The sequence below is a fragment of the Protopterus annectens genome, chromosome 5.part0 (genome assembly GCF_019279795.1).
Source record: "Protopterus annectens isolate FY-2018-M chromosome 5.part0, PAN1.0, whole genome shotgun sequence".
Lineage (NCBI taxonomy): Eukaryota > Metazoa > Chordata > Ceratodontiformes > Protopteridae > Protopterus > Protopterus annectens.
Genome location: NC_056735.1, coordinates 1,193,059,019 through 1,193,086,601, shown reverse-complemented (window position 1 = coordinate 1,193,086,601; position 27,583 = coordinate 1,193,059,019). Strand labels below are relative to the sequence as shown.

At 41.6% G+C, this 27,583-nt stretch overlaps 1 protein-coding gene across 2 annotated transcripts in view; it reads right to left on the bottom strand.

Annotated features, from left to right (window-relative positions):
- The window catches only part of LOC122801597 (cytochrome P450 2U1-like), a 356,967-nt gene that overhangs the window by 141,930 nt on the left and 187,454 nt on the right, over positions 1 to 27,583 (bottom strand). For both annotated transcript variants that reach the window (XM_044071061.1, XM_044071060.1), the window contains one exon: positions 10,519 to 10,686. In XM_044071061.1, the coding sequence (XP_043926996.1) occupies positions 10,519 to 10,686 (168 nt within the window). The remainder of the gene's footprint in view (positions 1 to 10,518; positions 10,687 to 27,583) is intronic.

Genomic DNA, 27,583 nt, shown 5'->3' with positions numbered 1-27,583 from the left:
TTTCTGTAATACCCGAGTGGTGAATGGTGTCGAAAGCCTTGGCGAGGTCAAGGTAGGCTGTGTGAACAACCTTTCCTTCGTCTATGGCCTTGGTGACTGTCTCGAAGAAGTCAACCAGGTTTAGTAGGCACAATCTGCACTTAATAAAGCCGAACTGGGTCGGGTCAAGTGTTTGGAGGTTCCCAATGTCTTTGTTAATGAGTTCCATGATGATGCACTCCATAGCCTTGCAGACCAGGCTAGTCAGGCTTATGGGGTGATAGTTACTAGGGACAGTTGTGTCCCCTCCTTTGTGGAGTGGAATAAACGTTGCTGTGCGCCATTCTATGGGCATGTAGCATGTGGAGAGACTTAGGATGAACAGCGTGTTTAGGTGGGGTGTTAGTTTGTTCTGTAGTTCATGCAAAACTCAGCCTGGGACACCATCTGACCCCACTGACGCTGTGTTTTTGGCTTTTAAAAGGGCTGTTTTCACCTGTGCGTCTGTGATTTCCGGGACACTACACTTTTCCAGTATTGTTGTGGGCCCTTTTGGGGTGAGAGGGGGGTGAAGTTTGCACTGAATCTATCTGCCAGGATGTTGGCAATATCAGTAGGTTCAGTATATTTTGTGCTATTTTGCACTAGTTCAGCACATATCTAAGTGTTGCCACTTAGATTCTTAAGATAACTAAAGAAGGCTTTGTGGTTATCTTTTGAATCCTTGGCTATTTTTCTTTCGAAGTTAGCCTTGGATGATTTTATGAGGGACCTTAGTTTCTTACCGATACTGATCAGGGATGTCTTTCCTTCTTGGGATTTGCTTTTTTCTGAACTAGTTTCCTCCTTCTGTTGTATAGCCTGTTTATGGCAGGGGTCCACCAGACTGTTTTCCTTCTCTTAGAGGAGTGAGTCTTGGTTTTGCTAGGGATGGCACGATCCATGCATCCTTGTAGGTGCTCATAGAGTGCATTTGTAAAGGTTTCTGCATCTTGGGCAGTTTTATATTTAGCGTGGGGGCTGTGAAACTTACTGCCTCTGTCTCAAGTAAGGTGAAGTTTGCTTTAGAAAAGTTTTTTACCGTGGTTTCCTTAGTTGGGGGTGCTGGTGGGGTGTGGACATCCAGAGTGATTAGTTTATGGTCTGATCTAACCAGTGACGGGTTGACCTCCGGTGTGGAACACCTGTCATCCATGTTGGTGATGATGACCAGGTCCATTATGTTTTCACCTCTGTTAGGGGAGTTTACCAGCTGATCCAGGGCGTTTGAGTTGATGAATTCCAGGAAGTGCTGGGCCTGGGAGTTTGTACTCGAGTAGTTGTCCCAGTTAATGGTTAATGTTCGCAGCCGTTATGAGCCAGCCGTCCAAGTAAGGAAACACACGGAATCCTTGCAGTTTCGATTGAACTGCTACTATTGCCATGTACTTGGTGAACACCATGGGGGCTGTGGTGAGACCAAAGGGCAGAGCTCTGAACTGGTAATGACTGGCTCCCAGCCAGAGGTGTAGGTATCTTCTGGATTTGTCTGCTCATTTTTATATGATAGTACACATCCTGAAGATCTACTGAGCACATCCAGTCGTCCTTGTGCAGGAAAGGCAGAATGGACTGAACTGTGTCCATTCAGAACTTCGTGTACTGAACTGATGTGTTCAGATTGCTGAAATCCAAAACTGATCTCCAGTCCCCTGTTTTCTTTGGCACTAAAAAGAATCTTGAGTAAGTTCTGGATTCTTTCTGGTCCGGTGAGACCTCTTGGAAGACTTTTTTTCTAGCAGCTTTTTTATTTCTAGTGCTGCTGCTTTCCTCTGACTGGGTGGAACATCAAGAATTTTGTTCACTGTTAGGGGAAGGGTATTTACTATATAACCTCTGGAAATACTACTTTACACCCATGAATCTTTTGTAATCCAGGCTCTCTGGTGCAGGGGAAAATGACCCCTGACTGCCTTCAGAGATGGACAATCGGGCCTCCTTTCAACAGCACTGGTAGGTTCTGTCAAAGAAAGTATCTCTGGACCTTTGGTTCTGCGGGCCTCTTCTACCGTGAGGGTGGCGTTTTCCATTAGAGTTTCTCCCTCTGCCCCTGGGGGAACTATCTCCACGTAGGTCATGGAATCGACCCTGGGACTTTCTGAAACACATTTTTCGACCACCTTGTTGATTCCTAGTAGAGGTTCTTTAAGGAGTTGAAAAACGTATGCCCACTGCAGACAGGGTCTTACCATCTTGCTCATACCTGGATGTGTTTTTAACATTGGGGCCAAATAAAGAACTTCTGTCAAAGGAAACACTGATGAAAGGAGACTTGAAGGGCTCCGCAAAGTCACACAGACACACCTAGACATGTCTCCTAATGTAAATGCCCAAACCCACTGCCCTGGAGGTACCTTCACCTACATGTGAGATGAGCTTCATAGACAAATTTGAAATGGACTATAGGGTAGCCAATTAAGAGGCAATGGAGCTCTGTGCCTCAGAAGTAATGGTCCTGGAGAGGGATTTGGTGAATTCTTTAATCAAATCCCTCAGAAGTCTGGTGAAGTGTGCCAAATAGTTCAGTGACCAAAGGACAAAGGTCGCTGAAGCATATACACACTTCCTAAATCTGTCCAGCAGCCTAGACTCCCTGTTAGGGGGATGAACAGAGGACCTTGGTTCTGCAAGTTCCTTTTTGTGGCTGCCACTATGACCATGGCATTAACTGGTTCTCCCTTGCTCCAAAATTCCCTGTCTTTGGGTGGCACCAGAATCCTGTCTACTGTCTTGGGGAATCAGCTTAACAGAGTCAGGTTCCTTCCACGCCCATCGAGAGATCAAATCAATGAGCTCATCGGTGAGTGGAGTCACCCAAAAGGTAGACAGGCCAGCACCAAAGGCTTCCAGAAATAGTGATTGCTCTTGGGAAGGATTATTGGCTGACCAACCGCCCCCTATGCTTGAGGATCTCTAATATGTCTCCAAATGCAATGTCATCAGATGGTGATCTTGAGGACTCTTCCGCCTCATCGAAATCAGTATCCCCCATGACAGACTCTTCAGGAGCGTACAAGTGCTTCCTTTTGCACTTTCCTTTCCTATGGACGTCTTTCGTGGGGTGTTCTGGAGAAGTGTCGGTAGAAATCAATATACCCTGAGGGGGCATCCTGGAGACTTTGAGCTGGCTGTCCTTGCGGAGTAGGAAATTGAGGCTCAAGAAGCAAGGACAACTGGGTCTAGAAAGTGGAAGCCAAGCAAGGTGGATGTGCCCTTTTTCTTGGGGCAGAGAAAACTCTCTCAACTACCTTGAAATCAGAAAGGCTCTGGGAGAAAGAAACAGACGGCTCCAAGAAGACATGCTTCTGAACCATCGACTCCTTCCAACCTGAAGGCAAACCTCTCGAAGCAGGAGTTGGTGCCGAGCTGTTAAGGGCCGAGGCTCTGAGGGGCGGAGATGGCTCCAACAATCTCGGAGATAACTCCAACAACTCAGATCTGGCGTTGACATTACGGCTCAGAGTGTTCTGAGATTATCCACTCAGAGACAGTACCACATTAGAAAATACAGTGAGCTTTGGATCTGATATGGCTGGACCTGGGATTCTTGGTTCCAAAGGCTTTGAAACCAAAGCCACAGGTAGCGAGCGAAAAACTGAGCCAGCAAATAAAAACAAACTTAAACCGTTTAATAAGCGCTTTTGGAAAAACTAGTACTTTTCCTTCATCAGACATTTTAAAAATCAATTAACTCACGTTATATACCTTCAACAAACTTCAATTATGATCAGTTAAGTAAAAAATCAATTAAATTAAAGTAATAGTGTTACAAAAACTTTAAACCCATATGCTACCATGAAGTAGCATAGAATAAAATAACATTAAATGTACCCTTCGAATTGTTTAAAGGGTAAACAAAAGCTAAAAACCAAAGTTGACAAAAAACTTATACACACAGCATGGACTAATTCCCACAATAATAAGAGAGGAATACTGTTATTATAACGAAGGAAAAGTACTAGTTTTTCCGAAAGCGCTTATTAAACGGTTTACGTTTGTTTTTATTTGCTGGCTCAGTTTTTCGCTCGCTACCTGTGGTTTTTAACAGTTTTTAGTTTTTTTGGTGCTGTTTCAGCTTTGAAACCAAAGGTCAGATTGGCGAAGGAGACAAAATAGGTGAGGTGGTACTTATGAAGATCTCCGCACCCAATGGGGTAGGACTTGGGAGAGCCCCCATTTGAACTTGCATCAAGAGAAATTTCCTCATTATCCTATCCATGTCTGCTTTGGTCAAAAGTCTGAAGGCTTGAGAAGAGGAAGCAATGGAACAGGTCTTGGAGCTGTGGCATCTCTCCAGGAAAGGAGATGGAAGACAGGAAGATACTGGATCCAAGGTGTGAAGAGACCAGATCATAGGAGAGCTATCTTTGTGTTTCTTTGGATCTGATGGGGTTAGATCCAAAGTCTTAGAATTTGGATCCGAAGAACTTGGATTAGAGGTGTTGGTCTTCAGATCCAATGGAAGTGGATCTGATGATTTAGGTATTTTAGAAGAAGGATCCGAGCTCAGAGCAGAAGAGCCTGACAGGTCAGATGAATGCTTGTTAGCCTCCTTTTTATCTCCTTTCTTGGGGGTTGAGTCCCAGATACTGTATCAGAGGACGATGATGGCATTAATCCTCTTAAGATTAATTTATTTTTACGGTCAATAAGGGCCCTTGTTTTAAAGCCCTTACATATGTCACATGCAGAGTTTAAATGGGCTGGACCTAAGCAATAAACATATGACTCGTGTGCATCTGACAAAGGGATATTATGGCCACAGGTCTTACATTTTTTAAAACCCAAAGGCTTTTCCGACATTGCTATGTAAATAGCAGCCAAGGAAAAAGAAAAAAGGGAAAGAGACTTTTTTGCTCTTATTTTTAACTTTAAATAAAAGTTATGAAGGAATACCAACAATAAGTCAAAGAAACTACCTAAAAGGTAGAAGAAAAGGGAAAATTACCAAAAATGGTACTTAGGGAAAAATACACTAAAAAGTGTAACAAGGACAAGAGAGGCTGAAGTTACAGGGATAAGAAGCTTCGCCCACGTGACCAAACCACACCAACCATGGATAAATCCAGCATTACCCACACCCTACCATGGGTTATTGCTATAAAAAAACTAATGTATTTCGGCTTTTCCTGGTTAGGGGTTGCCACAGTGGAACTCTGGTCCGCTAATGATTGGCGGTGGATTTTTACGGTGCCGAGTTGCCAGCCTGACGCCCAACCTTCAAAGAAGGCACACCCATTCACGCACACACTTACCTGCATGTCTTTAAACGTCACTCGACTGCAGGGACGACATACAGACTCCACAAAGAAGGCGCTCCAGCTGAGAATCGAACAGGATTACCTCTTGCTGTGAGGCAACAACACTAATCGCTGCACCACCATGGCTTTTTTGATACCCTTCCTAACTAGTCATCGTTATAGCAATAACTCATAACCCATTGCTATAATGATGACTATTTAGGAAGGTTATCAACTTTTATTTAAAATTCTTATTTGGATCCAAGAATAACGTGCAGTAAAACTGTACATTAGTCAGCTGCAACAAACATTCCTTCTGATAATCCACTCTATTCCAAACCACTGCCTTACTACCCTTATCAGACTTACAAACTAAAACTTTTTTTTATTATTACTCAGTTGTTGCAAGCTTATATGCTCTTCCTTATTTAAATTGTCAAAATATGTATTATGTTCCTGATTTAATGCCCAAGGAAATCCATGTATCACTGTTCATTACAAAACAGGCTGGTTAAAGGTGATTTCTTATTTTTAAAGTGGCACCCAGTATCCATAGTATTTGTTACTTACTGTTGTTACTTTTTTTTTAAGAAACAAGAACTTCAAATTAATTTTCCCGCAAAAATCTTTAACATCAGTATTAAAATGATCATTGGGCACCCTGAACCATAGTACAAAATTTAAACCTGAAACGCTTGATAGATATATATAGTTTTTATTCCTGTAGGGAGAAGGATAATAATTAAAAAAAAAAAAAAAAAAAAAAAGATATTTATCAAATGTTTCAGCAAGTAAGGACTGCCATTTAGTTACCAAACAAGGTTATTTGCCTTAGACTTGACTTTACTCCTACAAATTTAAATGAAGGTACTTCTGTCTACTGAAAGAACACACTTCAGCTAATGGGGTATATAGCATTTAATTAGAGTTTCAATTCAGTCACTAATAGTGTATATAACATCAATTACTTTTTCATTTCAGTCAGCACTCTTAGCATGTTCTGGTTTCAAACAGGAATGTTTTTCATACTTGTATTTCACGCTGCTACTGTTTCACTAGTTGCTCACCAGATGGTAATATTTGATATAAATTTGTGGTTTACTATGGGTGAAGTATGAACTATCTTTTGGTTTGGATTACATATCACTTTTTATGAAACTGTTTTACATTTCCAGCATTTATTAGTTTTAGACCTTTTTTAACACAAAAACATTGGGAATCATACCAGATGTTGTTGCCTTATCTTGCATCAGTTTCACTTTATTGCATGTGGTTGGCTCTATACCTACTGTTAGATCTGCAGTTTAGAATCATATAAATAGTCATGATCTGCATTTAAACATTGATTATACAATGCCTACCCTAAAAACGTGCACGCTGATTGGCCAGCCCAACCAGCGTGCCCGTGGTAAATCCTTCAATATACTAACGGAAAAAGGTCCGGTCGCCCGGACTTTTTCCGTTAGTATAAATACTAATCTCGCTATGTTAAAAGAGTTTAACATAGCGACACAGATTTAAAAAAAGCAACGGACATCTCCGTTGCTTTTTTTAAAGCTTTCTCGCTATGTTAAACTCCTTTAACATAGCGACACAGTGTAAAAACGGAGATCTTGCGATCTCCGTTGCTTTAAACCTGTCTCGCTATGTTAAATGAGTTTAACATAGCGAGACAGTTTAAAATAAGCAGCGGAGATCTCCGTTGCTTATTTTAAAGCTGTCTCGCTATGTTAAACCCATTTAACATAGCGAGACAATAGCAACGGAGAACTTGCGTTCTCCGTTGCTTTGCCACAACTCTGATGTACTGCGTAGGCATGCGCAGTACATCAGAACTGCCGCGGAACACCAGACAGGTGCGGAAGGGCAGCAAAGAGGCATTATACAATGCCATTATTTAAGAAAAGTAATTATTTATTTTCTTAAATAATGGCATTGTATAATAGCAATAACCCACTTCTGGGTGTGGGTAATGCTGGATTTACCCACGGTTGTCTTTGTTTGGTCCCTCGGGCTTCACCCTCGGGACCAAACCACGCCAACCGTGGGTAAATCCAGCATTACCCACACCCAGGCGTGGGTTATTGCTATATTCTTTCATTTTGGAAGAACCCTTTTGTGTGAAACCTTGGTTTGCTGTTTTGTGGTGCTGTACATATTTATGGTTAATTTTGTTTGGTGCTATTTTTCGGATATATTGTAGACTCCTGTACCTTCAGGCCACACTGTACACTGTTACACACACACACACACACACACACACACACACACACACACACACACACACACACACACACACACACAGGGCTAGCTTTTTATACTGATGAAGGCTATGATGTAGTGGAAACTGGGTTTACCTTTGGAGGTTATGGAATTCTTGCTGGCTTGCTGCCTTAATACAAATGCTGGGAAATCATTCACAGTGTATTATTTGTTCATTTTCCTGCTGATGGAGGGGTTTTTTTCTATATTTTCAGAGGTTTTACATGCACAGGAACACTTAAGAATTTTGTGCTGCTCAGACTGATATCAGTTTTGTCAATATTTTCAGCACTTTCATTTGCATTACTTTCTTTCCATACTGATAAATAGATTCAAGTGTTATAACAAACTTAACATTCTCCACATTTCCCTCACCTTCCTCTCATTGACATTAAAGTTTCTTCAACACCACTTAACAGATCATAATGAAATGACAAATGCCCTTCACTTCCACATGTCCTACACAATAGTCTGTACCTATTCCTACACACCACTGACCACTTCTGAATAAAGTGGCCTTCAGATCCATTAAAAAAAAGTTTTGGATTGCCTCCAATTCTTAACCATCCATTTTATTACTGTAACCACAGGCAAATGTAAAACATGTGTACCCTTTTATACTCTAGTTTAACCTCAATTCCCATGCTCCATTCCACAACTGTCCGTCATTTGACATTTTCTGAATTTCAAAAACTAGCTTGACGTTTTACTTGAAAATAACTCATCAGCTGAGATCCAGAGTGCAGAAGGATAAAGATTTAAGTTTCATGCTGTCACAGGATGAATAGTACCATGGGTTCCTGTAAGGGGTAGGGGGGATGGCAGTAGCATCCATTACCAGTTCACGTATCCTGGGAGTGGAAGGGGGTAGGGTGCTCTGGCTTGCCTTACAGATGAAGACTCCCTTCTGAAGAAAGTGAGAGCACTATGTATTCAACCTATGGAGCTTGAGTCTACCAATCCTGCTCTGCCATGATCAGTTTGTACAGTAAGCTGAAGGGAATTCTGCATGCAGCTACGTGCTTCTCCTCAGACAGCAGCAACAACAGAAGAACATGGATGAGCTGCTGCAGGAGAAGGTGGGAAAGTACTCCACCTAGCAGATACAGCGGGCTGCCCACAGGCCTAGGTAGCTGACATTGTCCTTACCACTTGACTCTCTTCATGGAGTGGATGAGATAACTAAGGATTCCCAGGTAGGAACACATGGGCTCTTGCCTTGCCTAGGGATTCTCTGCTTCTATGACATAAAATTAATAGGTCATATGTGTGCAGTCAGAGGAGCTTTGGGCTTAGTCCTGTGGGAGTGAGGGGGGAATAAAACATAGCCCCACGGATCACCTTCCATTACCTCTGTTGCTCTAAACTGCATTATCATTTTTTTTTCATTATGTTGACTTTGCAAGCGTAATCTCAGCCAAGAGAAAAAAATTCAAACTTTTTTTCACAAAGACTCTGATCCTAAGTGAATCAGAGCCCTAAACTATTTCACTGTGAATTCCAACAGTGACATCAAATTGTTCCAAATGACATATCTGGTTGCGCTCCCATAACAACCTTACAAGGGTGTCTTTTTTTCTTGCATCATCTGCAGTGGCATGCTCTCCTAATTTATATTTGCCAAAACAGTTGCATATGAATCCCACGTGTCCCCTGACATGTTTGAAACCATTTTTGGATATTCTGAAGAGAAAAGCCTCTATTTCATTAATTTCAGCAGGAGAACTTTGTTTTGCAGCAAAACACTTCTGATTTCATCATGCTGAAAGGCATTACACATAACAGAAACTTAGACAACACACTATCCACTCTCCCAACAGACCAGTTTATGTGGCCTTCTGGAAAAAAAAAACAGTGCTCTTATCATCTTAGAGCATGATACAGCCAAGCTCATTACTTGGCTCCTTCTTAGAAATCAGTTATATTTTCTAGAGAAAGACAAGAAATTCTTTCAGAAGCACTGTGACTTGTGACTGTGATATTTTCATCACAACAGACAGGTAAGATTATCCAGTGAATCTATTTCAGCATTACCATCATAGGTTCATAGGTATAAACTGAGATAAGGATCACTAGGGCCTTTATAAGCCTAACCGTGCAATGCAATCCAATCCAGTTGAGTCCCCATGAAAAACGGGCATCTATTCGGAGTGGGTGTTAAGAGGTTACTAAAGGTTTAGTAGCAAGGTGCTATTTTACTTAGGGGATATTTAATAGTTAGTTAGGGGATATTTACCGTCTATCAGAGACATGGGGGCCAATCTGGGGGACAGTAATAGCCGCTTTCTCCATCACACTCAACACTTCTACTTCCATCATCTCTCCACTGTCGACCATCTAGACCACCTCTTCTGCAGCTACCCTTTGGCATCTTTTTCAGAGAGGTTAGAGGTTGTAGTCATACTGACTATGGAAAATATGGCAAGGCCATTGAGGAACTTTCCCCTACTCTCTGTGAAAAAGATGCCATTGGCCTAGTTGGACTAACCCAGTCAACAACAGATAAGCACATTTCCCTTATCCTTAAGGCTTGGGATGGTAGTGGAATGGGACCAAGTACCCCAGTTCATCTAACCAGTTCAATAAATTAAAAATAAACCCTGTGGTTTGAATTCTGACAAATTAATGCATTGTGATGAAACATTTGGAATGCACTACAGAATTAGGCTTCATGTCCTCTGTACTGTTTTAGTTATACTTATTTTGTTGATCACATATTACTTTTACTATAATGTTCACTTCTAATGCGTCAGCATTTGTTACCAGAAAATGCTTGTGTCTAATGGTTTGAAATATCTGCAGACAAACCTGTTAATAAAGTGGTTAGTTTCAGAAAGTTATAGTAGTGCTGAGTTACTGCAGTGGTCCATTAAGCTCCTCTAGCTACCATCCTGACACATAAACCAGCACTAAATTAGAGTAAGACTCAGATGACTATTGAAAGCTACCTGAGGCAACCTTACTACTAAAGCATGCTGAGATACAGTGGCTACTTTACCTATTCCAAAAGGGATGAAGGCTTCATTTTTAATGATTTGTCTGTTTTCGTCCAGGAATCGGCAAGGATTAAACGTATTAGGTTCCACCCACAGAGTTGGATCTCTGTGCAACGACCATAAGTTTGGCAATATGATACTGCCCTTAGGAATGGTGTATCCCTGGAACACTGAAAAAAATGCAAAATAAAACCTATTTTTGCTTTTAACTGCAATGATAGACAATCGATTTAAATAATTAATTTCATGTACTTGTATCTACACATCTTATACAATCACTTACTCCACCTTGTGAGTTAAAGGCACAATAAACAGAGGCACGTCAGATGTGTAACAGGATAAAAATAATTACTGCTGACGCAGTCCATCATACAAAGACATAATAGAAAGTAGACCCGAGGAAGAAGATAACCCAGCAGATCCATATTAATATTTACACAACCAGAACTGCTGTAGATAAATCTTTAGTAGTACTCAAACAGCAAACTATTTTGAACAGCACAGCAAACTGTATTTGAACAGCAGGGATTTTGTTCAAGATTCTGAAGCACTGTTGTAGGAATAATACTCAACCAGCTCATCAGTGGGAAGTGTGGCTGATTTCCTATCTTGGACACCAATGACACAGGTTTGTGTAAGGACCACTGAATGGCTGATACAGGAGTGAACACAATTAGATCTTACTTCCTGGGAAGAAACCAGAGTTGGGCTGAGACCAGAATGACAGAGACACAAAGGCTAGAATGAGCTACCACAACTGCTGAAGAGTATGTGCAACTACATCAGGTGGACACAAGCATAATTATTTACTTCATCCTTCACAGAACAGGGAAATGGATACTACTATGGAATTTCTGACCCACTACAGCGAAAGCTATTTGAATGCTTAGTCACTATGGAATCTCCATAACTAGGCGAACTGTTAATGTGACACAGAGACATTTAAACAAGGGCTATACGTTTACATTTTCTAGGGGAGCACATCCTTATTCAACTAGCATGTGTGTAGCCAGGTATACACCATGTAAACCATGACATATACATACATTTTTGGAAAAGCACATATACATACATTTTTGGAAAAGCATACACCTTAAGTGTACTGTGGTGTATTTTTAATGTTAACTAGAAATGTTTCATCAGTAATGCATGGACAGTGTATAAGACAATTCTGTAAGATAAACAGGGAAGTAAAAGCAGTACGTAAGGCTGAAATGTTATATACTTCTTATGGCATCACACAGGCATGTCTCGGGAAAAGCAAAGACAGGAACAGAAAAAAAATGTTTATAAGGGGTCAGTAAGGGGTAAGTTTGTCCAAAATGGTGAATACCTCCTAGACACACACACATGCGCACACACACATGCGCACACACACACGCAAACAAACAAACAAACACACACACACACACACACACACACACACACACACACACACACACACACACACACACACACACACACACACACACAAACACACACACTTGCATCAGAACATATCCTACCACTGAAAGGAACTGCATGGGTACTTTGTGCAAGCGTAGCTGCATTGATGTTTGGGGCACAAATATGCATTTCTGGCTATAAAGCTGCCGTAAAGTGATACAAATCAGGTCATTCCTAGGAGTGATACCAGCATGGACTCATTAGAGCAGCAGTACAGGATGACTGCATTTTCTTAAGTGGAATCACATGACGCTCAAAATGATCAATTATACAGCTGCTTACCATGACATAAAAGGACAGTCAGTATGAATGCAGAAGACCAGCTTCTGTTTTCTTTAGATACAGGCAGTCCTACCAACATAGCTATCTGTGCTGACCATAATTCTAAAATATTTTTCTAAAAAATGGCTGTAATGTCTGATCATCCATCCATTTTCCAATAACCCACTTTATCCTTTACAGGCTATGGGGATGCGGCCATTGGGTGTATGGCATTGAAAATCATTGTGGGCAGAGCACTGGTCTAGTGCAGAATGCACACACACACACACACACACACACACACACACACACACACACACACACACACATACACACATACACACAAAACTGTCACAAACTTAATTCACTTCTGTAGATATCCTGCCACTATTGTATAGGATTTTTTTAAAACTTGTATACAAATACTGTGTCTTTGTTTACTTCATTTTATGGAAATGTTTCTTGTCAATATTACTATTGTAATTTTTAGTCTTTGTATTAATTACTGTTTTTTTTTCTTGGAATGTCTGTAATTGTAATTGGAGCTTTTCTCCTCAGGTCCCCATTGAAAATAGTCATTTGGCTCAGTTGGACCAACCTGGTTAATAAATGACAACAAAATAAATAAAAACCTACGTACTTACCACCTAACGTGGTTGTATGGACTGAAAGATGTTGTCAGAATGCAATTATTCGCTGTAATTCAATTGTTACCTGTTATTATCTTTTTACATTTCTAGTATTGTTACTTTGTAGTTAGTATTGTTATTGTATAGGTCATACTCAACTGTGGACTTTTCTCCCTGAGCCTCTGCTAAAAAAGGGATCTTGCTCAGTTGGACTAACCCGGTCAACAAATGTCAAATAAATAAATAAAAAATAAAAACAGAGAAGGCCATTTCACTTACTGCATGTCACTGGAAGATTGGAGGAAACAACATAATCAGAAGAAAACCCATGCTAATGCAAGGAGGACATGGAGACTGCACACAAAACCAACCGAGAATCCATAATATATACCTTACAAGTATGTAAGGCAGGTTCTGTATCTTTCAGACATGGAAGTACACTTTCTTTCCTTTGAAGAGCACTTTCTGATCACTTTGCTTATAAATACGAATCTTGAGTCTACCCCATTCTTTGCAAGACATTAAAACTCAGAAGAATGATAAAAGGTGCAGTTAAAAATAATGCAGTACTTTGGGTATAGGTTCATAGGTTAGTACTAGGCTAACTGCCCTTGCGAGCCATTTTAAGCCTAGCCAGTTATCCCTTGGGAGACTTGAACCTTGCACCTTGTGTTTGTAAGGCAAGCACCGTAACCATTAGGCCACCCTCCCAACCCCTATTATTATGTACTTGCGTTTATCCCACCTAGATCAAAGTCAATGTAACTGCAACCATTTCTATTTTTAAATTCAAGAACCATTTAATGTTCCCACAGAGACTACCACTGGGCATTACTAATCCCTTACTGCCTGTGCGAGCCCTTAGACCACATTTTTCAAGGCAAAACCTGAAGTATAATGATTCATGAACCCTGACACTCCATACATCTGCTACTGTGGCACTAAGGTTATTCAAAGTTCCTTTAAGTATACACAAGTGAAGAAGGCAATTCGAGAATTCCTCTACTGCTGGAAAAGGGTCTGGTATGCAAAGATTCCTGGTGGACAGCTCCTATGCTGATCTGTTGAGAAAAGCAAACAATCATTCACCAGGTTGCTAGTGCACTGAGGCCCCATCAGCATTTTCTACACTGTAAACATGCAGCAGTTACCTCATGTTCAGCTACTGAAAATAAAAAGCCGCAAATGGTAAACACAGAATACTAACATTACCGAACAACAACCTATGAAAATAAATATATCGAATGGACATAGTCAGCCAACATCATGAACACAACCAACCAAGGTGGGAGGCTTCACCCCCCCCCCCACACCCCCTAACTATATATACCAACTCCGAGATTGCACTACAGTGTGGAATAGGGCAAATTTAAAAGGTTTCCCTTCACTTATCTTATGTGTCGCATTACTTCCTGGTTGTTGGCCAGCCACGGCCATTCGATGTATTTATTTTCGTAGAAGCTGTTGTTCGGTAATAATACTGTTTGCTGTTTACTGTTTGCGGTTTAGCCATTTGCGTTGGTTTTATTTTCAATAGCTGAACATTGACCCACCCCCAATCCTACCTAAACTTGATGAAAACTGGAATCACCATCAACAGAACTGTCAATATCCTACCTCATCCCTGTCTATAATCAAAGTTAAATATCTTGATTCCTAAAGGAGTGCTCGTCTACCAATACAGTTCTGACTGCTGCCTTAATTCTTGAGTCTGCACTGCTCCTTTTGTTACACTGTGCCTCCACCAGTTGGCAGAGGATTAATACAATGAGCTGTTCATGCTTCGACTCCCCCAGCCTCTATTTGCTTACAGTGCAGTTCTGCATGAGTCACTCAACCAGACAGTGTTCTGGGGCAATTCAGAAACTGAGGTAGGCTCCTTGGTGGTCTCCTGGGCTTCATGTCTAGTAACTACCTATGAACTGCACTGAGGTTTTATACTGTTGTTTGCTTTGCTTTACTGAATCATGTGGAAATCTGATGACTATGGGTGAGGGCTCTGTTGTTTTGGAGACTTTTTTCTAGTGCTCCTTCCTTCTTTCTGCCTTCTCACACTTCCCACTGACACCTTATACTCCTGTCAGAAGCTTCACATGTTGAAATTAGACAACTTATGGAGCCACAGGCAGTTCAGCAAGTGGATCATAGGTTCATAGGTTTATACTAGGCTATCTGCCCTAAGGCATTTATAAGCCTAGCCCAAATTTTTGTGGCTTACGCCACCCCTTATATGAAAAAATACTGTGCCCATTAGTTTGTTGTGCCTCTGTCCAGCAGTGACACAGAGATGATTCCTGGGGTAAACCTATGATCTCCCATCCACAGGTCAAGATTTCTCTTGAACACAGCCAGCGAGGTGCTCTGCCTCACATGGACCAGGATTTTATTCCACAGCATAGGGAGTCTCTGAATGATAAATCTATCCCTCCAGCACGTCCTATTTATGTCCGTGCTAAGGTTTAAATCGCTTGCTCTAGTGGTTTTTGGTGGATTTGGATTTTTTGAGGTGGAGCATGTCCATTAATTCCGGGTTGGACATGGCCTTGTATGTCAGGCACATGTCACCTCTGAGCAGATGGTATGCGACTGAATAGAGCTGGAGTTTCTTCAATCTGGCAGCATATGACAGATTTTGGAGTCCCTTTATCCTTTTGGTGAGGAACTTTTCACCAAGGGGACTGCACACTGTTTTGGTAACCATGCAACACACAGGAGTGAACCAGATTACAAGTCAATCTTCTATCTTATCAGATGCACCCAGGGCTCCATCTGGACATCGTAACCAGGTTTCTGGGTCCTGACATTACTGGTCCCCTAACAGTACTATAATGTAATACCAGAGTATATGCAGTAAGCCAAGAATTGCCATGGGCCTGCTGCATGATATTAACTTGGCATTTACTACAGAAACCTTACTGGATAAAAACTGCAGTCCTTATTTTGTTGCTGCACTGCTGTGGGATAGGCAGGATTTGGGGTGAGAAAGACATCTGTTTAAAAACGCTCCTAAATACAGACAAGGTTTAAAGTAAGAACACCAAATCTTTTGAGTATTTCCTGAATGCAGGATAAAGCTATGCATTCTTTTTTACCTACCATCTACTAGGTACTCTGATCATAGTCATCCAAGAGTTTAGATACCTTCTCATGGAAGTTATGTCAGTGGTCCTCATACTGCTTAGTTTTGGGTGATTCCAGCATCTCACTCAATAAGGAATTAAGTTCTCTGGCTCAATAATTCCCCTGTATTATGAAGGGATTCAGCTTCACTCAAGTTACTGTTGTAAAAACATCATTTGGGATACATTGTAGACTTGTTGTTACGAATCTAACTTGGTGATGGAGTCAGTGTCTTGTTTGTTTAACCATGTATTAAGTTTATAAAGAGTGAGCTAAATACTTGAGCTTTAGTCAGCTAAGATCTGTCTGCAATCAACTGGACGTAAAGCAAATTTAAGTACACTTTTATCTGCACTTTTACATATAGTACTGCATTTTATTTATTTTTGTTTCTCACTGAATATTAATTATACCGAAAAGTGTGCCTCTGTGTCTCTTTAGAGAGCTTGTGTTTCTACAGAGAGCTTGTTAGAAGTATAGCCACTGATAGCAGTGGGGGGTAGTTTCACTTTGATATTCTCTGTTTTAGCTTAGAGGCTGTCCTGCCTTATATAAGTGGTACATTTTGTTTTTTTTCCTGCTAAATACTTGAGCTTTGTCCGGCTAAGATCTATCTGCAATCAACTGGATGTATAAGCGTATTTCTACAGTTAGTTTCCACCCCCCTCCCTGTTCACCCCCCCCTCCCTGTTCTTGTTTTGGTGTTAATCTTGGTGGCTTTGAAATTGCACGCCCCTCTTGAAAATTTGCATTTGGATACTCCTTCTGGGCCCATCTCATTTGCTCACTCAGCTGAGTGCAGTGAGGTCATATTCTGATTTCAGGCACTCCTACTGTGTACAAAGAGAGCATCTGGGAAGAAAAAAAATTTTCTAAGCTTATTTCCTGCCTTTCCTGTAAATAGTCTAGTCCACATACAGATTTGCTGTATCCAGGACTATTTGTAAGCTTCTGAGCCCCCAAGCGTTTCTGTGTTGGAGAGAAGCCTTCTAGCTTAAATTTGTTTCTTAGAACTAGCCAGTTTTTTAGTTTCAGCACTCAAATCTGTTTCTTTGAGCTCAGCACTTGTTCAGAACTCGTAAGCACTACATAAGCTACTAATTACTACAGCACTCAACTTTCCTCACTTGTTTAGAGGAAAGCAGTTTTTAATACTTAATAAATAAGCACCTATCCAGGCATGTCTAAGGGTCAGCTCCCGGTGTTTTCTCCTGTCTACCTGATGAATCTGGACATCTTGGGGCAATGCAGCAATTGCCTCATGTACACAGACAACCCTCTCCTCCTACCACCCAACACTACAACCTGTGAGAGATGCACTTGCATAGCCAAACTAGAAGCAAAGCTCTCTTCACCAAACACTGGACTAGACAGTCGAGAGGAGAAGGTAAACACTTGCACCACACCTCACTCATCACATAGTCCCTCAAAACCTACACCACCAAAACACACACATAGAAACACAAAACACACAACTACATTCATGGAGTCTCTCAATAAAAACCTGCCCAAGCAACAGGGACCTCCAAAGCAGAAACACAAGCAAACTCCACCCCCCCCAACACAACCCAAATGACACATAGCCCACAAACTCAGTGTGCCACTCAACCACAGCCCATAAGGCATAACAACGTACCCAACACTCTAGTCACAGGTGACTCTGTAGTCAGGCACACTGATGTTCTACTCACCAGGCTAAACAAGGAGAAAGTTACTGTCAGCTGCCTGTTGGGTGCCAGGATCCGCCACATAACACATGCACTCAGGTCACTCCACAACAAGTACAAATATGACTCTGTCATTGTCCATGTTGGTGTGAATGACCTGAGACGTACCTTCCTGGACTACATGAAAAGAGACATGGAGGAGCTCTCCGATCTTGTAGCCCAGGCAGGTATGACCCTAGCCCTGAGATCCTGCCATCACCCAGAATGATACCACAGTACAAGGACAAAATGATTGACTTCAACAATTGGCTAAGCTTCTGGAGTCTTTCTAAGGGGATCCAGTATTTGTCTGCCTGGGATGACATGATCGACAGACCACGATGCTTTGCCAGAGAAGGCCTGCACCTGTCGCCCTTGGGATTCCGGATACTGGCTAAGGCTCTTGCCACCCCTATAGTGCCTTTTTTAGGCAAGGTTCAAATGACAAATTCACCACCGTAACAGGTACAAGCAAGCAAAATCGGAGGGTAATGCTACTCAATGCTAGAAGTGTAAACCTCAAAATGCACTCACTCGAGGCACTCCTTAAAATGGAGAACATCAACATCTGTGCAGTGACATAGACCTGGTTCAAAGCTCCAGAGTGCACCCCTGCATTACCAGGCTATAATTCATACCACACCTTTCGGCCACCTAACCCAGACCGAAGCACTAAAGGCGGAGGCGTGTCCATATTCATTAAGGATATCCACACCTCCAGGTTAGGTGCAGAGCATAATGCATCCAAGATTATCCAAGTGCAACTAACACTGGGCAAGACCACATTCCAAACTGTAGCTTGCTACAGACCCCCCACCATGCCCCAGGATTCCCACTCCTCATTTCTTGATACACTGGAAAATATTGGGGTACAACCCAACACCCTAATAATGGGTGATTTCAACTACCCCACCATTAACTGGGAAAACTACTCATTTAGCTCAAAGTTTTCTGGAATTCATAAATTACAACACCTTGGATCAAATTATTCACACCTCCACCAGGGGCAGCAATATCCTAGACCTGGTCATTACCTACATGGGAGACCAGTGTTCCACACCAGAGGTCAATTCCTCCTTGGTCAGATCTGACCACAAGCTAATCACCCTAGACATCCAACCCCCCCACCCCCACCCCATTAGGGAAACCACCGTAAAAAACTTCTCCAAAGACAACTTCACACTTCTTAAGACAGAAGCGGCAAACTTCATGACACCCATGCAGACGGACAACAGAGGTACGATTGCTGAATCCTACACAAATGCACTTTATAAGCACTTACACGAGTGCATGGCTCATGCTATCCCTAACAGAACCAAGATGCTATCCTCCAAAAAAAGGAAGCCAATCTGGTGGTCCTCTGCCACAAACAAACTCTACAACAGAAGAAACTGTTGCAAAAAAGAGTAAAATCCCATGATTGGAGGAACTCCCTGGTCAGTCTCAGTAAGAAGCTGAGATCCCTCATAAAATCCTCTAAAGCTAGTTACGAAAACAAAACTGCCACCGACTCTAAAGACAACCACAAAGCAATCTATAGCTATGTCAAGAATCTCAATGGCAACACTCAGATCTGCTCTGAGTTACAGCACAACGGCACTAAATATACAGAACCAACTGATATTGCCAACATCCTGGCAGATAGGTTCAGTGCTAACTTTACCGCCCTCTCACCACCCTACAGGGCCCATCTCTATACCAGAAGAATGCAAAGTTCCTGTAATCATGGCTGCACAGGTAAAAAAACACACTCTCCAAAGCCAAGAACACAGGATCCATGGGACCTGACAATATCCCACGCTGCATTCTACACAAACTACAGGACGAACTGGCACCCCACCTAAGTGTCATGTTCAATCATAGCCTCACCTCAGGCTTTGTGCCCAATGAATGGCGCACCGCAATGGTTATCCCACTCCACAAAGGAAGAGCCACGACGGACCCCGGGAACTACCGCCCCATTAGCCTGACGAGCCTGGTCTGCAAGTCCATGGAATGTATCATCATGGAACTCATAAACAAAGACATTGGTAATCGCCAAACTCTGGACCCTACCCAGTTCAGGTTTGTAAAAGGCAGATCATGTCTCCTAAACCTGATAGACTTCTTTGAAGCAGTCACCAAAGCCATAGATGAGGGTAAGGTGGTTCGCATAGCCTATCTAGATCTCGCCAAGGCTTCTGACACCACCCCCCACTCTGGAATTATAGATAAACTCACTAAACTAGGTATAAATCCCTGTGTCACAAGATGGGTTGCCAACTGGCTCACAGATAGAACCCACACTGTGAAAGTAGCAGACTCCAAATCCGACTTCAGACCACACTGTGAAAGTAGCAGACTCCAAATCCGACTTCAGACCAGTGAGAAGTGGAGTACCACAGGGTTTAGTCCTGGGTCCTCTCCTGTTTGGTATCTACGTCTATGAAGTACAGGCTATCACAGAAGATCTTTGGCTAACGAAGTTTGCAGAAACTGCAAAGTAGGAGCCATAACCGAAACTTCTAACGATGTGGACATCCTACAAAAGGGCCTCACTGAGACAGATGCCTGGTGTCAAAGCCATAGCCTGAAGCTCAATGCCAAAAAGTACATTGTCATCCCCTTTGGTAAAAACTCTGTACCCATGAACTACTACATAGGTGGTAGTCTACTTAACACCTAAAGTGTGATGAGACTTTGGGACACAGGTGGACAGTAGTCTCTCCTTTGATAATCATCGCCACAGTGGTCAGGAAATCCTTCTATGTGGCACACCTCATCACAAAAGGTTTCTCATCCAGAAAAAAAGAGGTCATTGTCCCCCTCTACTCATCACTCATTGGACCCATTATAGAGTACAATGCCCTTTTTGGTATGTACCTCACAAGACATCTACAACAACTGGAAAAGCCACAGAAACACCTCACAAAGAGGATTACTGGCCTCAAACAGATGCCCTATGCAGACTGTCTCAAAAAACTCCAGCTTTACTCCGTCACATATCGCCTACTCAGAGGCGATCTCTACCTAACATACAAAGCTATGTCAAACCCAGAGCTGTTGGACATGCTCCACTTAAAGAAATACCATTCCCTCCGAGCTACAAGCTGTAGGGACCTAAACCTTGTCAACACAATAAACAGAACATGCTGGAAGGATAGATTCCTATCCCAGAGACTTCCCATACTCTGGAACAAACCACCTATCTATGTCAAACAGAGCTACTCATTAGCACTCTTCAAGAAAAATCTTGATGATTGGATGGGAAATAGGAAATTCACCTCGGGGATCACTTCTGTGGCTCTGCTCGATAGGGGCACAGGAAAATCTTTTTCTTGGGTGGCAAAAGCCAGGGTACCTTTTTGGCTAGGCTTATATAGGCCCTAGTGCCTAGGTATATAGTACCTATGAACCTATGAATCTAGCCATTTGCAACCCCCACCCCATCTCAAAGGGATGGAATACTGCACACTGACAGATTTATTCCTGATTCTACTGGTTCCCCTCAGTGTCCACTAAAAACAACCCAAGTGAGGCTATTATTGATCCACAATGCGTCTTTGAACTATAACCCCAAAAGAGAACAAAGGATGATTCAAAGACATTGAAACACATACACCCTCCATAACTGTGGGTGACATCTTTAATAAAGTGTGTGCATGTTTTTTTTTTTTTGCTCTGTGTGGGGGCTTTCCACTCCCATGCACCTTTACCTATAAAAATTAAATAGCAAAGCCAGAGTACCAAAATTAACTGGACACGTTCATTCATGTGGTCAACAGGTTGTGTAACCTGATCTGTAGGGCCACCCTCAGAGTATTTTCCTAAGAACTCCATTTGGACATTCAGTTCCTTAAAGAAGAGCTGATATATGGTTTTCTTTGTGAGCTTCTACTAAGGTAATGGTTTGAGTTTCAGCTGCAGTTTGGACCCATGCCCAACATGACTTTGCAGTCATGAAGAGTCTATCTCCATGGAATGACTGCATGTGTAACTTGTCTTGATCTTATGCTATGACTGCATGTGTAACTTGTCTTGATCTTATGCTATGACTGCATGTGTAACTTGTCTTGATCTTATGCTATGACTGCATGTGTAACTTGTCTTGATCTTATGCTTTCAGTGTCACTATGGCATTCTTTTACAATTAGCCACAAGGAGTTTTGATTCTGCCCATGCTTTTATTTTGCTATTTTGAAAGCAGCATAACCATATGATAAAGCTCAGAAGCCAGATGCTACTTTACTATTGTCTGTGGACTTAATGCACCAACACGTTTCAGTCTCAGGCATACAGATGGAGAAAGATACAAGTCCTGATGGAAGTCATCAGAAGGCACCTTTCTTTACAGGAAATCATGTGATCATGATGTCTAACTTATATTCTAGTGGTCCTACCTAGCAATCTATCTCTTACCCAAATGATGGGTAACATATAAATAACAAAGCCAAATGAATGCATAAGATCTATGAAAATGACATCTATCTGTATTTCTGGCTATGTAATCTGATGATACATCTCAAAAATATAAGTGGTCTAGTTTTACAGACATCCCACAACTGAATGCATACTGCCTATAATCCATCTTTTTTAATTCTCAAAGTCCTTTTATAATTTCATCTGCAATCATCTTCTCCATAGCACTGATGCTTTTACTGAGCAGATTCGAATTTTAGCAGATATGAATTTTTGGAGCAATCTTTACTAGCTTTACCCTCATGGCACTGTAATCCATTCTTTCTAACTAGGTGGGATTAGGCACTCTTCATTAGTCATGTTTGTGTTTATTTATTTAAGCTTTGTTGGCATGGTTATTCCCACTGGGCAGGGATCTCTTTTCAGGGGAGAACTGAAATAATATTCATACTGACTAGGGGAAATTTGGCCAGGGCCCCGGGGGAATATTCTCTACTCTTTTTGCTAGAGGAAGTTACTGCTGTTCTGTGAAAAAACTGTAAGGAAGTAATGCAAATGCAGTGAAGGGCAATGTCAGCATGAAGGAGCAGTGTATTAAGTTTTCAGCAAATTATAAATATATTGCAAAAATGTTTGAAAAATATAATTGCACACAATGTAGAAAGTACTGTTATTGTTAACAGTTGCTGAGGACAGAAGAATGGTGCGGCAGGCATTTACCGCTGAGAAGGAACCCAAGGATGATGAGCATTTTAAACAGTCAGGGAGAGAGCCAAGAAGAAATGTAACCAAGGTAGTATATCAGAAGGGTGTGAGAAGGAATGAGAAAACGCAATGCAAAATAAGCCTGTTCAGGGTACCAGTTATGGGTAAGTGAGAGGAGACTCAAGCAGAAACTTATCAGAATAAAAAGCAAAGATAGGATTTATTCAAAAAGTTAGCAGGAGCTGGACTAATATTTTAATACGTGAATCACAGCCGGCCTTAGGCATAGGCGAACGTTGCGACCGCCTAGGGCGCTGTACAGTCTGATTTTGTAAAAGGAAGCAATTTGTGTTTATTTTAATTAATTTACTTTTCTTATTACGTGAATGCATGTAAGTTAAGAGAGGGGTTAATTCCATGTGTACGCATGTGGCTGTTTGGTTTAAAAAGAAGTTAAGTGTATGTGTGTGTCTGTGTAGTTTAAACCAGACTTCTGTATGCAAGAGAAAGTGTGTGTGCGTATGTATGTATGTATGTGTATGGAATTTACATTAGTCGTTATGTCTGAATGAGAGATAAAGTGCATGTGTTACTGTGTGACAGAGTAGGTGAGTGTATGAGAGAGAAGGCGCATGTCTGTGTGTTGCATTAGAGAGTAACTAGTTGGTAGTTGCTGTATGAAAGAGAAGGTACATATCTAACAAATAAAAGATCTATTTAATAAAAACATTTAGAATCCTGCACTTTATTTTGATGACTGAGAAAAACACAAATAAAATTAGCTAACAGGTAGCACAGGTCGGAGGTCCAAATCCCTGGAACACCCATGAGGAGGATTTTCCTTGCAAAAGTCCTTCTCTGGGATGGTGTTACTTTTGTTGTTTGTCCTTTACGCAGAAATGGGAAAGGCTGGATACACTGGACCCTAAACCTAGGTTGTTGTATCTTACTAAAAATCAACACTGCAGACATAAAAAATAAGTCATACCTCTACTGTTATGATGAGTAGTCAGTAGTTTTATTCACTGCAGAATTGTCCAGAATGATTCCACCTATAATACGGTACTGGCAGAATGTGTATAGTAGATAGCAATAAACTCAAAGCAAATACTTTGAATGCATACGACACAGGTCTAGCATAACTTGCCAAGTGCAAGAAGGTAGGTGCCAGTGTTAACTACTTTCCAATATTCAACAAGAAAGACTTGTGGATATCATCATAGTTGTTAACATAAACAGCTGTTTTTCTTTTATGGCATGCCATACCGTACAATCTAGCAGGTTAGACTACTGGCTTACTTCAGAAGACAGTCTCTAAGGTTGCTCAGCCAGACATGCATCCTGCCCCAGTTTTAGATCACTTGGCAGTTTACTGTAAACTGTATGACCTTTTGGCAGATGACGGCCCCAGACCTTGGTACATGGACCACCTCATTCTACAACACCAGCATATAACAGACTTTATCCAGAAGGTGTTTCAAGTACACATCTCATCCAACCCCATATGTTGAAATTGGAGTTAAAGTTGCTATGCTCTGCTGCCAAGACATAGCTTACATCCAATCAAAGAGTCTCACAGGAGAAATTTGGAACAGCAGCTGTGCTTGGCATTCACTACGTGTAGAAAAACTGAGAGAGTATAGGAAATTGCACAAGAAACTTAGAATTCTGTAGCATGCAAGAACTCATCTCTGTTTACAGTGACTCAAAACTCATGCATGGACTGTTGAGAGTCCACTATTCAAAACTCTTGGTGAGCTTCGCCAAACAGAGGCGGTACATTTCCAAATCTCTAAAGCTAATGGAATGTACATCAGGCAAAACTGTAATCAAATCTAAAGATATTGAGACTCATTTTGTAAATTTTCAGTCTCTTTATAGAGATCCAACAGTGGTGATAGCAAATTTACCCACTGAAATCCAGCATCTTATTGAAGAATCCCCTCATTCCCAGATTTCACCCTCCCGCACGAAACAGCTTGCCACACCCTTTACTATCTCTGAAGCCCAGGCAATGCTGTGACAAATTCCATCAGGAAAAGCGTCGGGTTAAGATGGTCTTAACAGTGAGCTATACAAGACACTGGTGTTACTCTAATTACACCTTCCCTGGAAGCCCTTTTCAGTTCTTTCAAGTTGAGAGTAAGGTTAATTTTTTTCATCCACCTCGCATATCACCATTCTCCCAAAACCAAATCAAGAGAACTTTCCTGCTCAATGCTGACATTAAAATTTGCACAAAGGTGCTGGTAACACATTAATTCCCCTTATATCAAAGAGAATTTCTCCCCACATAGGAAGAATTCATCAACGGAAGTCAAGCTGTGATCACATAAATACCTTTAATTTGTACATGCGTGGACCGAGCTCTGTACCAGTGATGGTCTTACTTCTGGACTTGAGAAAGAGTTTGACTCTATTAGTGGTCTTATTTATGGAGTCTTCTTGGCATTCTTAAATTCTCATCTACTTTTATAAGATCACTGCCAGCATTATATGCTGAACCAGAGCAGCAGTGGTACTCAACTCTCATTTCCACACTTTCTTTTTGCAAACAGGGACTCATCAAAAGTGCCCATTGCCCCAATTTCTTTTTCGCTTGGCTCTGGAACCACTTAACAGGATTCTTAATAGACCTGGGGTTATTGGTGGGTTGGGATATTTTCAGGATTAGGATCAATGCTTTATTTTATGATGATGATTGTATCATCTTTTCCTCAAAAGCCTGTCAAAGAGTTTCACTTTACTGAATATAGTTCAATTCTAACAGCATTCTGCCTTACAGCTCAATTTAAGCAAATTACAGGCTTATCCTGTTAATTCCACTGCCAAGCGACTTCAGTCTGGGGCTGGTACTTTTCCATTTATATGGTCTCCCAGCCACCTGAAATATCTTTTCTCACTCTCCACCCAAACCCAGGGTGCATGATTAGCTTGAATTTAGAGTCACTTTGTAGAAAGATCTTACTCATGTGCATTCCTAGTTTAAACTTCATCTTCAGCTTTTTGGAAAGGGTAAGTCTTAAGATGTTTGCATCACTACATCTCTTTTACCTTTATCAGCATACTCCAGGCACTCACCATAACGTGTGGCATAAGATGATTACGCCGCTGCTCCATAAGTTTTTGTGGAATAATGGAAGACATAGGATTAAGTCCTGGTTAGTTAGGCTACTCCAACAACATATGGGACTCAGGCTGCTGGATTAACAACTATACAGTGTGGGCTTTACCATTATGCAACTTTATAACCATGACAGAGTTTCTCTCCCAACAGGGCTCAAGATAGAAACTAAGATACTCCAGGCTGTCCCCCTGGGCAGTACTATGCTACAGCAAGGGTCTGCCCAGCATACAAACGATGGTTCCAGATTTACAGAGCCATAAAATGTATCATTAACTTCACCCCACTTTATCTTTATGTGGACCCTTAAATCCTATTTGGGGAGTTCCTGTTTTTATAGATAAGGGGTCACCCATCCCTGTGAGCTGAGGGGAAGTGAAAAAGTATTAATTTGTTAGATGACTTAACTCAAATAGTAAATAGCAAGTATCTGCATCCTTCCCTGCAGCAGCTGTGGAACTTTCAGGCTAAAGATCACTGCAAATACATATTTAACTATTCATCATGCCGCGATGCGCCCCCCCCCCCCCCAGATGTATTTTCAAACTACAACCTCTACCCATATTAACTAAAGGACAGCTTCAAGTTCAGACTCCAGTCTGCACCTACAAAATGAAAGACCTGTTAATCTTTCTGTTGCAGAAGGATTCCTCTAAAGTCCTTCATCTACTTACTAAGAATGACATGGACCTAGACCCTGTTTGCAGCGAGGTGGACAATACGTGTCAGTTAAGTACACTAATGTCCTCTTTTTTTTTTTTTTTTTTTGAGAAAACCTATTTATTTTGGATGGGGGATACTGGATTAAAATAGGTGCTCAAAAATAACAAAAGCTATCCTGCTAATACATGTCATATGAGAATTCAAGGTGGAAGGCGTAAGTGACATGAAAGCATTCAAAATCCCCTGAGAAAAAGCTTACCAGTGTGTGGAATACTCTTGTCAGGGAGAGACATGTATTTGTTTTCTCTTCAGAGGAAGGCTTACCCTAGGCTGGGAAGGAAGGGCGGCCATAGGCCTGGGTTGTGGATCGGACATCAGCACAACCTCAATAGTAGGAGCAGGAGAAGTACTGCAAGGAACGTTAGAAGGAGTGAGCTGTGGTTCCCCCATTACCATCCAAAATGGATGTCTGGAAAACATCTGCGGACATGCTGTAGCAATCCTACCTAGTGGCTTCTGTATCAGTACCCACTGAAGGAGGAGTACCCGACATCGTAGTGCATCAGGGCCTCGAGAGAGATGTCCGGGATCAGAGGTGCAGCGAGATTTAGGCCTTACCTTTTTCATCTTCTTCTTCGGGTGCTCACCCAACAGACCAGCAGCACTTCTATGCAAATTGCTAGTCGCTTCAGTCTCTGATTCTAAAGGTAAAAAATAAGGGTGGACAGATGACTGTGTAAAGTTTTATGGAGAAATACCTGACAAACGGCACAGGCGTCATAATCGTGACTGGATCCCAGACAAAAAAAGACACTGTTTGTGGTTGTCCTTCTGTAGAATCTGTCTTAAGAATTGGCACTTGCCCTTCTTGGATGACATTAACCTCTAAAAAGCATGCAGTAAGCAAAAGCATAACAGACATTCTCCAACGGGGTGTTTATCTGAAAAAAGATAAACTTTTGGTGATCAGATGGATGTCTGGAAGAAGTCATTCAGACTGACGGCAAAGAAGTTC